General features: G+C 37.2%; 4 protein-coding genes across 4 annotated transcripts; 2 read left to right on the forward strand and 2 right to left on the reverse strand.

Annotated features, from left to right (window-relative positions):
• Window positions 1-384: 384 nt before the first annotated feature.
• Window positions 385-2661, forward strand: FCP1 (protein serine/threonine phosphatase; the record flags this gene model as incomplete). Its single annotated transcript, XM_449475.1, has 1 exon — window positions 385-2661. One exon carries the CDS (start codon window positions 385-387, stop codon window positions 2659-2661), a length of 2277 nt encoding a protein of 758 aa, XP_449475.1.
• A 596-nt stretch (window positions 2662-3257) lies between these two features.
• PRM15 (phosphoribomutase PRM15) lies at window positions 3258-5111 on the forward strand (the record flags this gene model as incomplete). The annotated part of the gene is made up of 1 exon (XM_449476.1): window positions 3258-5111. One exon carries the CDS (start codon window positions 3258-3260, stop codon window positions 5109-5111), a length of 1854 nt encoding a protein of 617 aa, XP_449476.1.
• Window positions 5112-5336: 225 nt separating this feature from the next.
• ATR2 (Atr2p) lies at window positions 5337-7013 on the reverse strand (the record flags this gene model as incomplete). The annotated part of the gene is made up of 1 exon (XM_449477.1): window positions 5337-7013. One exon carries the CDS (start codon window positions 7011-7013, stop codon window positions 5337-5339), a length of 1677 nt encoding a protein of 558 aa, XP_449477.1.
• Window positions 7014-9243: 2230 nt separating this feature from the next.
• On the reverse strand, window positions 9244-13008 carry CAT8 (DNA-binding transcription factor CAT8; the record flags this gene model as incomplete). The annotated part of the gene is made up of 1 exon (XM_449478.1): window positions 9244-13008. One exon carries the CDS (start codon window positions 13006-13008, stop codon window positions 9244-9246), a length of 3765 nt encoding a protein of 1254 aa, XP_449478.1.
• Window positions 13009-13444: the final 436 nt, after the last annotated feature.

A 13444-nucleotide genomic window follows, 5' to 3' on the forward strand; every position in this document is an offset into this window, starting at 1 on the left:
TTATTTCCATAACCTACCAACAACCAACTTAATAGAACTAACAACTATACAGTGTTTGTTATAGCTTAGCATTACACTTTGACAGGTACCGACTGCGTTAGAATTGAGCCTGTGGAACTATATTGGACATTATTTACATTTTCGGGTCAATACAAAATCCGACTGTCCTCCCATCTACAACTCATTCCGAAGGTTAAAAACTCAGCTGTTTTATCTATTTGAGAGGTATCAGCATATTGTGCTAAATCAGAGAACTCTCTCTTTGCTTCAAGAGAACTTTAAAAAAATATTGGGATTTCAAAATTGGAATACAACAATTCTAAGGTTCAAAACCAATTGTCTTACAAGATAATTAAACATTAATATACTTAGCACCTTGGCATTATGAGTACACCTGTTCTTACTCCAATGGGGTTGCCATACCCTATTACTGTAGATGAGTTGATGGTGCCCATAGGTAGCTATGTGGAAAAAGGTCAACGTTTGTTTGCATATAAGTTTTGGTATATGGTTGAGATTGCCAATTCACCAGACGATAACGACATAGATTATGAAGGACCAGAGATTGAAAAATCTAAAAGAAAAGTCAGGGAGTCAATCGAATTCTATGAGGCACCTTTTGAAGGCGACCTTTTATCCTGGAACGTTGATGAGAAAGATGAAATTGCTGGCCCAAATATGGCTGTATGTGAAATAAAAAGACCTTGTAACCATGATATAGTTTATGGTGGCCTTTGTACAATGTGTGGAAAGGAAGTCGATGAGTATGACCAAGTGGATGCAAACCTGACCATTTCACATACTGACACAAATCTGCGAGTCAGCAGAAAGGAAGCTATAGACTTAGATAAACAGATAACTACCCGGTTAAAGAATGAAAAAAAATTAGTATTGGTAGTTGATTTAGACCAAACTGTAATCCATTGTGGTGTGGACCCAACAATAGGCGAGTGGAAAGCCGACCCTTCCAATCCAAACTACGAAACGTTAAAAGATGTCAAATGCTTCTCATTAGAAGAGGAACCAATTTTACCACTAATATATATGGGACCAAAACCACCAGTACGAACATGTTGGTACTATGTTAAGATCAGACCAGGGTTGAAGGAATTCTTTGAGAAAATCGCGCCTTTATACGAGATGCATATATATACAATGGCTACCAGAGCATATGCTTTAGAGATTGCCAAGATAATAGATCCAGATAAATCTCTTTTCGGCGATAGAATACTTTCTAGAGATGAAAATGGCTCATTAACACAGAAGTCGTTAACTAGACTTTTTCCAACTGACCAGTCTATGGTTGTTGTAATAGACGATAGAGGTGATGTTTGGAATTGGTGTCCAAATTTAATTAAAGTTGTGCCTTATAACTTTTTTGTGGGCGTTGGAGATATTAATTCCAACTTCCTACCGAAGCAGCAAACTACCATGCTACAATTAGGGAGACGAACACGCCAAAAAATCAAAGAGTCAGAGGAGTTATTGACAGATATTATGGATACAGAAAAAAAACTACAGGAAAAAATTGATGAAGAAGTTAAAAGGCAAGAAGAAAAGCTAAATCACCAAATGGCCACCGCTGAAGAAAGCACCGACCAAGAATCCAAGGAAAAGATAGCTAAGAAGCTTGAATTCTCCGCGTCATTGGAAGTCCAGCAACAAAATAGACCTTTAGCAAAACTCCAGAAACACTTACACGATCAACGTTTACTGATCGATGATGATGATGAATTGTTTTATTTGAAAGATACTCTGGCATACATACATAAGGAATTCTACCATTTATTGGAAGATGCTAGTGACCAAAATGAAGCCGATATTACCATGTTACTTCCTAAGTTAAAGAAAAAAGTATTCAAAGAATGTCATTTCGTTTTTTCTGGTTTGATTCCATTGGGTACTGACATCAAAAGGGCGGATATAGTTATCTGGACCAGTCTTTTTGGTGCTGAAAGTACATCTGATATAGATGAACACACAACTCATGTAGTCACTAAGACTCCGGGCACCTACAAAGCACGGCTCGCAAAAGCATTTAACCCCGATATCAAAGTTGTACACCCAGATTGGATTTTTGAATGTCTGGCATCATGGAAGCGCATTGATGAAAAACCATACTTGTTAATAGTTGAGCAACCTGTTTCAGAAGATGAATTGATTGAATTCAAAAAGAAGCTAGAACAAAAGAAAAAGAAGTTAGAGGAATTAGAAATTGAAGAGGAGGAAGAGCTCAATGAGAGGGCTAATCAAATGGAACCTACAATGCCATTATTTGGTGGAGATACTTCATGGCTTAACGACGATGAGGATGAGGTTGAATTTGGCTCAGATGATGATAACTCAGATGAAGATAGCCTTATATCAGAAGACACTGATAATGGCTTGGCCGCAAATGGTAATTCTTCTGAATCTTCAATAACAAACAAAGTTCCTGAGGCCACAGAAGATGTACTAAACAATCCATCGGATACCCAAAATGAAGAGGATCAAATTCCAAACGGTAATGGTAATCATCTTCCAAAGAGGCCAATCGATGATGTATCTGAAAACGCTCACGAGATGGCAAGTAAGAAACAACTAACTTCAAAAGATGATGACAGATCTAGTGATGTTGAATCAGATTTTGAAGAAGATCTTCTGAATGCTCTAGATGATTAGATCGATTTGGTGGTTTGGATATTTTGACTACATCAGTCGTTTATCCAAACTCCGTCGAAAAGAAAAACTGTTTTACTAGCCCGTGGAGTCAGAATAATTCTTGCCTAATCTTTTAATTTTCATATTCCTAACTAGCGTCGTATTTTAATGCCTAATGTCCAATGGTTCATTATGTTGTTAAGCTACGAATACCCTTGTTCTTCTGCTATATGCAGTGACAAGTTTTACATATTGGCTATATTTACCTCAATAACTGCATAACATTAAAATAAAACAAACTAACAATCTTGTAATAGATACGCAAGTCTTCACTAAACAATACTAACGATGCTCCGGATATAACATATCTATATAGACTGTCTCTATAGTTGTAACAAAATACGTAAAATACTGCAATTGATTGCATAGGTCAGCAAGATTCTGATATTAGGGGACAGTAAGCCCATTGGGCCTTCCCAATGTTTCTAGGTTAACTATACAAACATTTTGCAAACTCATCAATATGCCAACAGTGTTTAAAGGACAAAAATATACTGAGATATTTCTGCAATCAAATAGATTTTGCTCTCAATAGCCAAATAAACAGTTAAAAAAAAATGTCTACGACTGATATACCGGTGGAATTAAGAACTGCGATCGAATCATGGCTACAGCTAGATAAGAATGAGGAGACTAGGAATGAAGTGATTAAGCTTTGCAATGATCAAAATTGGGATGAATTACATAAGAGGTTTGACTCCAGGATAGTGTTTGGTACTGCTGGTTTAAGAGCTCGGATGGAAGCAGGTACTAATAGGCTAAACAAATTGGTGATTTTACAGGCGTCCCAGGGATTAGCAACATACATCAAGGATAAATTCCCTCAAAATTTAACAGCGGTAGTGGGTCATGATCACAGATATCATTCACAAGAATTCGCACAGGTTACTGCTGCGACATTTATAAGAGCGGGATTCAAAGTTTACTACCTCAACCCCCACGATGAATTTGTTCACACTCCTATGGTGCCCTATAGTGTAGACCATCTCAATGCCTCTGTTGGTGTTATGATTACTGCCAGTCATAACCCGAAAATGGATAATGGCTATAAGGTATATTATACCAATGGCTGTCAAATAATACCACCTCATGACCATGGCATTGCTGAGACTATTAATAATAACTTGGAACCATGGTCAACCGATTGGAACTTTACTAAGATCTTATCAAATGCAGAGACAGATGGAAAAATTGAATATGTTAGAAAGAGAATGTTGACTTCATATTTGAATTCAGTAGTAAATCAGCTTATTCAAAGAGATTTTGCTGCCCCAGATGAAAAGCCCTGGTTTGTGTATACACCAATGCATGGAGTTGGCCATCAGATTTTTAGCACTATTTTAAATGAATCTCTTAATTTGAAAGACAATATTGACTATATCACAGTTCCTGAGCAAAAAGATCCAGATCCTTCCTTTAGAACAGTTAGTTTTCCAAACCCAGAGGAGAAAGGTGCTTTGAATTTAGCAATTACGTTGGCTGAAGCCAATGGAATTAAGTTAGTTTTAGCGAATGATCCAAACGCCGACAGGTTTTCTGTTGCTGTTAGAGATGACAGTAAAAATGAGTGGAAGCAGTTAACAGGGAATGAAATTGGTTTACTTTTTGCCTTTTATGAATTCAAAATGTATCAAAAGGCTGCAGACAAGGGTATTAAAAACAAACCTTTGGCTATGCTTAATTCAACGGTATCTGCTCAGGTTATCAAAAGGATGGCTGAGAAAGAGGGTTTCCTTTACAAAGACACATTGACAGGGTTCAAATGGATTGGAAATGAAGCTGCAAAACTTGAGGAGAAAGGCTATTTTGTTCCATTCGGCTATGAAGAAGCTATCGGTTATATGTTCCCAGCTATGGAGCATGACAAAGATGGTGTCAGTGCAGCCATAGTCTTCTTGCAAGCTTACGCCAACTGGCTACAATCTTCATCCAACCCTATTGATATAATCCACGAATGCTATGATAAATATGGAGTTTCAGCCGAGTATAATGGTTATTATATTGTATCAGATCCGTCTAAAACAGACAAAGTTTTTGAATCTATAAGGTCCTCCTATACATCAATGGGATTAAGTTTTCCTGAGTCAATCGGTGAGCATTTTAGAGTAACTGAGTTTAGAGATTTAACTATTGGATTTGATTCAACAACAGCTGATAAAAAACCTTTACTACCTGTAGATAAGAATTCCCAGATGATTACTATTACTGCCGTTCCTTCTGGTGCCTCTAATACTGGCGAGTCTGTTAGGTTCACAATAAGAGGATCTGGAACTGAACCCAAATTGAAAGTATATATTGAAGGAATAAGTTCCACTGAGGGACGTGCACGTATTCTTGCAAAAAGTCTTTGGGAGACCTTAAAACATGAATGGTTTAAACCCTCTTCAAATGGATTATCCACAGACTTTTAGAGAAATTGAAACAAGTATTCAAGAATATGATAGTATATTATTTCAGTCTATAAAATTTTTTTGAGGTATTACATAAAAGAATTTTAAAAATTTCAAAAGTGTTTTCGGCGTATTCACAATGTTCTTATTTGGGTGAACCGCATGTTACCATTTTCAGTATGTTCAAAAATTTGGTAATGTTTCATTAGATCTATTGGCCTCCATTCCAAAGAATAATGATTTAAATTAGCAGCTTTCACATTCACTTTCAATTCTCTTTCTATGGCGCTTAGCTATTATATCGGTAACTAAAAATACAAGGCTGACGCATACACCAGCTGATGCTAAACCAATAGCAAGATACAGAGCAGAACGGTAGCCTTTTAACAAATCTGCTCCATGTGCATTGTATTGCTGTTCAACAGTATTACCCATACCAAGACATAAAGAAGTCGAATAGTTTACCACAGTATTCACTAATGAACCAGCCATTCCTTGATACTGCATTGGTAGAAAATCACTTAATATTATGGAGGATGCTGGAAAAGATAAATCCATGCCAAAACTTAATATGATTTGCATACCCACATTCATTCTCCAATATGTTTGATGAACGGGTGTTACGCTGAGCATGATTGACCCACAATCAAATGCCACCATTGAGAAACAAAGCAACACAGCAGGTCCTACTTTTTTAATTGTTAATGCCACAACAAAAGCAGCTACAGTTCCCCATATGACAAACATAAAATGAGTACCACCTGCCCACAATGGAGTATATTTTCTGAGATTCAACTGAAATGCGTAATAATAGTATGTCCAGATACCAAATGAGCCCCAGCCAAAGAAAAGCGCAGCAAGAATCATCAAAATCTTTTTGTTTTCGAGTACTGAGGGTGGCAATAATGGTGAGGTTGCATATTTTATTTCGTAAACCACAAATATTAATAGCAAGATTATCGATATGATTAGGAGCACAATAATATATGCCTCTCCCCAACCAACTATTGGTGCTTGATTCCAAACGATATTGAGTAATAGTAAACCTGAAACACCTAGAAGTGATCCAATCCAATCCATGTTCAGATTGTTCAGATTAGTGGGAACATTATTTGGTATCGAATAGAGTGCTAATAACATATTAACGAATGAAGCAATTCCAAAAGCATAAAATACCCAAGGCCATTGTTCTGCATCTTCAGTTACTATTAATCCTCCAAATAGTGCACCTAATGCGGCTCCAGCAGGTGCCATACAACCAATACAGCTAATTACTATATTTTTTCTGAGTGTTCCAACTTTGTAGATGTTCCCAACCAAACCCATGATATTCGGTAATATAAATGCAATCCCCAATCCTTGAAACGATCTACATACTATAAAAAATGCATCGCTGTTAGTATATTTTGCAAGGCCACATATTATAGACCACAATGTCATAATGATATAACCGACGGAAAGGGCTTTCTTAAGGCCATAAATATCGCCTAATCTACCACTAATTAGGATAAATGAGCCTGACACCAAAGGAAATGAGGCCATTAACCAAGGTTGTTTACTACTATTCGATTTGAAATAGTCTGCTAAAACGTTCATTGTAGATAAGGACTGTGTTTGTCCTGCTTGATTCAACAACTGTGCTACCATACATGATATGATGAACATTACTTCTTTAAATCCAGTCTCAAAATATTCAGGATTTTGAAATGGGCTGTCATTCTCGTGACAGTCATCCACAGAACAAATACATCCTTTTGAAGTAACTGACAATTGATCTGAGTTGGACTGGCATTCATCTGAACTACTGCACTCCTCACAGCCATCAAAGGCAATGCTTTTAGTTACCACACCATCATAATTAGTTTTTTCTGATTTTGGATTATTTTTTTCTGAAGTCATATTATGAGTAACAATAAGCACCATTTATTATCCTGCCAGCTTGGTGTTTGTAGATTTTTTCCTTTGCTTTAGAGGTATTTTTATTTTAGCCAAGCTATTAAATAAATTCAATTCAAAATGCTGAGTGTATAGTGTTAGATATTTATTAGATTTAATGTAATCTTAACAAATTAAATTTTGACAATGACAAACAAGCTAAATAATATTTTATATTGGTTGGCCTTTATATATTATAAGTTCAAATATAGATTGCTTCGAATTAAAGGAAAAATATATAAGGAAGTACTTACAATTGATACGCATCTTACGATAGTCATTGTTGGCATATTTTGGGTCTCGTATTCAAGGAAATATTTTACAAATATTTTATTAATATCATGATACTGGTGCAAATAACAAGTGCCTATAATGTTTGTCTAAAAAGAAAACAGAGGTGTAAAAGAGGTAAAATTATAATTCAATAACATCTTAAATGCCTCTACTAACAAATAGCAATAAAATTAATATCCAACTATACTAAGAGCTCCTACAAGAATATGAGTGCGTAAATAAAAATATGCTAATAAATAGAGTATTCCATTGAGCTGAGTTAGCTATGGGACTCGAATGTACCACGCTAGAACAGTTACATACGTTCAGGAATGGAATGCCAAGTTAAGGAAGCAATAAAGTTGGCTGGAGTTCAAGGTGAAACCCCGTAGATATTTTTCAACGTTGGCGACACACATTCGAATAGCAAAAAAAAAGCCATGGAGTCTTTGCACCTTCTTATCTGTGACCGAACTGCTACATTTCGGAACCCCCCCCCATCTTAGCAAACGTAGATAATATTAAAGAAAATGGTAAACACAAATATTTACGCGTTCATGTTTCTATTTACGCGTCTCATTTGTTTACAATGTCCCAGAGATTATGGGTACAAATTATGTGCACCTCCTGTGAAATAAAGCTATTGGCAATTCACACAAAAGCAATTGTGCAAAGGGTTTAGTCGAATGAACAGACAAGAAACTCTGCTTATTCTGTCTTATGAAACAGGAACTGAATCTGAACGATAGTCCGCTGTAAGGAGTTAGAAAATTTGCTTCGTATCCCCTATTACCAACCCACAAGATAAGCTAACGTTTCTGAGAAACAGTAGTAAGTTAGTGTATCTTAATGTTATAAAATAAAATATTAATAATATATTACCAAATATTCAGAAAACACATCAGTTTCTTTTGCAAGTGCAGTGGGAAGGTAAAGTGAAAATCAGATCTAGCGTGCATCTATACTCAGATTTCTGTGGAGGTCAATTCTCTGCCCCTTTCGCAATCTACCAGTTCTGCCGGTATTTCTACGCTCTCCCATTGTTCTAGCAAATGTACCATATTTTCTTTCTTTTTTTTTCTGTGATTTTTCTCCTTAAATATCAGCGAATCGCGTCAAGCCAGTAATACAACGGAGGGCATGAATATGCTTTACCTTATGCCAGTATCCAGGCAATTAGTAGAACTGAATTTGCCCACCGAAGCTGATTCTAACATATTAGAATAGTAAAATTATCTCACGCCCAATTAGTTGCCAAAAACAATGGATATCAAACTCCACTAACGGTACAAAATGTCCCACGCCCTTGAGATAGCCTAATTTGTAGGAAAGTACTACTCATCTCTATGTGAAAGGGTTTGCAGCGCAGTTAATCCAACAATGCCTCTTCCATCAAGTTTTCATGCGAATCGCTCGTTCATATCAACAAGGCAATACTTTTTGGGAATAGTTTTTGAGTAATTTGGAACAGGCCATTCTACACTTTGAACTAGTAATTTGTAACAAGATCACCGAATGCCTTTTAGTAATACCTTATTCATATATATTGAAAAGAATGATAATACAATCCCACGACATTGCAATGCGTTATGTTCGACCAAAAGGTGGGATAAACGGCAATAACTTCTTTGATGATATAACAATCCGAGCTGCAGGGAGTTACTAACCACCGATGAATATATCTTGCCCATGCCATCTTCTACAGGGAGAGAAATACAATCTCGAATGTCCAAATCCCCTCGGTAGATCGAAAGTGCGTTTATATCTTGTAAGTATCATTAGTGCCATGTCAAAGACTCTAAGGTTAAAATACTAATCAAAAAGGAAAATTAGAAAGATAAGTGCAAAATCACAAACTTATAAACATGTCTTAACCGAACCTTCTTAAACAACTAAAAAAAAAATAAATAGAACTGAGAAAATATCTGAAACCTATTTGATAAAGCTATTTCGAATTTTGCCACTGGAACAAATCATGCAGATTTCCTTGATTTCTACCGCCATTAATTTCAGTTTTCATGGCCAATGAATCCTTCCCTAGTGTATTGTTATAATTAGGGTATCTTCTTGGCCTCCTTTGAGTACTGTAATCCCCAAAGGATAAACTCAATGTATCGTCATCTAGAAAGCTAGTACTAGGGCTCAAACTCTTTACAGTATTTTTATTGCCGAATGAGGATCCATATTCACTCTTCTGTTCAGGAAGATATGAAGTTGCGGCATCAAAGTGATTATTATTCAACCTCTCATGTAATTCTGAATTTGTTGACCCAAAATTGACATTACCATCCTGTGAGTCATGCGTCAATTCTGAATTTGCGGTCAAGAGAGCAGTTGTATCAGATCTTGTTCGCTTAGTGTCCGAACCACCAAACATTTCATTTGTGAAGCTTCGAGAATTCGAATAATCATCCTTACCATTAAAACCTATCCTTGTAGATAATATATCATTATTTCCAGCTTGAACTTGGGTTCCTTCATGCTGTCTATGAATTTCATTATTTTCAGATAGCAAAGGTGCCAAACCAAGAGACGCATCAATAATGAAATCATTATCTCCTCCATAAAGTGTATTCATTGACAAAAATTCATTACCTTTCGAATTTAAGCCCGAAGTGGCACCATGTGATGGTAACTGCCCAGCATTCTCACTTGAAAGTTTGTTGCCTACATTTCTAACGTCATTCTCAAGAGATGATGAAAGTGATTTATGCTCATTATTGAGGAGTAGCATTAGTTTAGCAAAACTTGTACTTCTATTTTGAGTCTCATTGAAAATGGCGTTTAGTTCCTGTTTATCACTATCCCTTTCCTTATTTACAGGCTCTTTTGAATGGGAACTAGAAATACTATTATTATGCATCTCATGCTGTTGATTATACTGAGTATTCTCATTGGGTACTTTAAACAAGCTTTCTGGTGCATTAAATAAAGCCGATAAATCAGTACTACTAAATGAAAAGGCAAGTGTGTTAGAAGTAACTCCTTGTTCAATTTTATTGGGGTTTATAAATTCATTATTTTCTTCTAGCTTAGCAGTAGTTGTAACTTCATTATCATTCACATTATCATCTTCTTCACAAACAACTGAATCACTCTTTAATTCTCCCTTTGCTATGGGGTTACTAGTGCTGGAAAGCTGGCTAGACTCATTTTCTAATTTGATTTTTTTATTATTCTTCCTGCTGTTGGAGAGCTTCATAGCTGGAATACCCATTTGCCTATTATAATGGTTAATTTTCTTTTGGACTAGTTTGTCTAGTTTTTCCATCTTAGTTGTCGGAGATTGTAGCAGTAACATCAAAGCCATATCTAATAATTTCAAACTATGCCAAGATATTATTCCTGGTAAATCCAGCTTCCTCTCAAGCTCCAGCTTAATTATTAGGTTCTCAAGGAGGTTTTTTGTTTCCACATATAACGAACCACCCTTCAGATATTCTACAGCGCTACAGGCAGTCAACAATGCAAACCTGGCCTTTGTCCTAGAGATATTGATCGGTGAAGGCAAATAGTATTCTGAAGTATAATGCATTACCTGAAGCATGGTACTGGCTGCTTTTTGCATTAGAATATAAGATGGACAAACTCTCGTTGGTGTCTTATTTTGACTTTCTTTTGGAGTTTCAGATGTGTCAGAAGACGTCCCTGGTTGAAGTTGCTGCTCTAATGAGGCCGACCTTGTTGCGATTACAGGCAAATGAATCATACACTTCGCCAAGAAATAAAATAATAATATTGACGACTTCTCGATCAAATCCTTTTCGGAATTCTTAACAACAGTCAATTCATCAAAGTTGAAAAGCCCATTTGCCTCTAACCGGAAACCATACTTTTCAGGCAGACGATTTTTCCAAATATCAAGCGCCTTCTCATGAACAAAGGCCATACTTTCAGTTGCCGCTTCGGACATCATATTTCTCTTGAATATAGAATCTAGAATATTACCCAAGACCTTGGCATATCTGATAACCGCTAGAGAAAAGTCAGAAACTCGACCTTCTAGCTGACTATCTTCTTCTTCAGAGACGGGTAAGGCACATTCAATTTCGTGATCTTTAATTAGCCGCGGTACACCCAACTGTAGGGAGTAAAATACATCTAAATAGTATATTGCCCAGAATAATAATCTCCTTTCACCTTGTTCAAACTTTTGCATTGTCGACCCCGATGCTGAAAGCAACACAGCACTTGGACATCTATGTAATCTCAATTGTTGAGCCATAGATATTACTGTTCCTCTTAACTGATACAACCGCGGAATGTCACCAACATTCAAGAAGTAAAACGAAATAAACGACAGCAGCTGAAGACTTTGCACAGTTGTGGTCGACATATCCTGGAAGAAAGAGTCTAAATGGATTTTTTCTATAAGCTGGTTATAATGCGCTATTAGGTTTTGAGTTCTTTTGCACTCCAATTCTTGCGTCGTAGCTTCCAATTGTTTCAACCTAGACAGCAAAGCCATTTGGCACATAACGGCCAAGACTGTAGCAAAAATTTTTAGAAAATTAATCTTTATTTGTTCGGTTTTGTAGACTTCAAAGAGTCTATCACCAAATTTGTCAACTTCTGTCTTAAAAGCCTTCATCTGCTTTATGAATAATTTTCTACTGAATATCGGTATCGTATTTGACCAACATTCAAAGTACACATCAACTAGACGTTGTATTTCCATCCATGACAATAAATCATCACTTCTACTATTAGGTATAGTACTATCAGGAGATTCGTTTCTATTTGACCCATTTTCAGTTTCTGTTTCTCCAAGTATATCAAACTTCAAAACCTCATAAAAGAATGGGCGAAAATCCTCTGAAACATAATAGTTAGGTGATAGATTCTCGTCCGATGAATTACTATTAGGTGTTGGCAGATTCTTCTTCAATGATGACAGCAATGATACAGTATATAATGACTGCTTCGATGAAAATCCGAAGGTCTTTTGTATATTAGCCATTAATTGTGGTATGAATAGAATTTCCTCTGTCGATCTAGGCAGGGCTAATGATACTAACATAGCCAACTGTGCACTTTCCTCTCTCTCAGCCATGGAATTTAATGCTTTTACTGCTGGCAGTCCTGGTGCTACATTTTGTTCAAAAGACACATCGGTGTTTGAATCCACAATGATGTTCGAAACAACAGGCTTCAGATGAACACATCTATGATTAGGGTCTGAGTTTCCGCAGCTAGAGCAGCTCTGCTGCAATTGTAATTCCATGTTTTCAGTGAATCCGCGCTCACTATCTCGTTCCATAGATGGTGATCTCTTCCTTTTTGAGGGCGATTGCTTCTCTAAACCATCACTTCTCGTGTTGCTTCCCAGGTCAGAGTTGCACAAGGCCATTAAACGCTTGTTTTCAGTTTCCAGCTCCCGAACACGCTCCTCTAGTGTCTCAGTATATCCCCTTGGGAAGGATTTTCTATTGAGCCTATCGCTAATCTTACACTCAAACCCGACCAGCGCGCACTGCGAACACTGCGGTATCTTCCCATCACACTTGGTCTTCTTCAACCGGCAACGATCACAAGCCTGTGCCACTCTATATGTAGGTGTAGACCCTCGACTACCTGTGTTACTCCCAGAAACTGAGTTCCCATTAGCAGGGCCCGCACCAGACCCACTCCCGTGCACATCATCATCTCCCCCGCCAGCTACCCGAATCAACCTAGGCGCCACAAAAGTTTCATCAGCATTAGACACCATCGTTGCTGTTAGCTCTCTTTTGCATGATCAGGTAACCAGTATTTCCTCATCCGTGCTTTTTATAATAGTCCCCCTTCCCACCGTGGAATCCAGTTGCTAAGGTGAGCATGAAGCTTATTGCTGCAGAATCCAATTATTTGCGGGGGTAGCAGGAGGGGGGGACGGGGGATAGCTGGGTCACAGAAACATATGCAGCAACGTATTCATACATGGAAAGCTTCCCCTGCGCTGTTTTATAAGGGACTCAGAGACTTCTCTGCATGAGAAAAAAAATGAGAAGCTTCTGAAAAATATTCCGTTCTGTGCAGCACTTTCTTAGCCAACTTCAACTTTCTCTTGACAAATGATTTACCTAAATGGCGAGATATTATTTCATTTGACACCGGTTCACTCAGAGATGTACGCACAAAGCTGCTTGCTGACTTTATAATTTCTC

The sequence above is a fragment of the Nakaseomyces glabratus genome, chromosome M, assembly GCF_010111755.1.
Source record: "Nakaseomyces glabratus chromosome M, complete sequence".
NCBI classification, from domain to species: domain Eukaryota; kingdom Fungi; phylum Ascomycota; class Saccharomycetes; order Saccharomycetales; family Saccharomycetaceae; genus Nakaseomyces; species Nakaseomyces glabratus.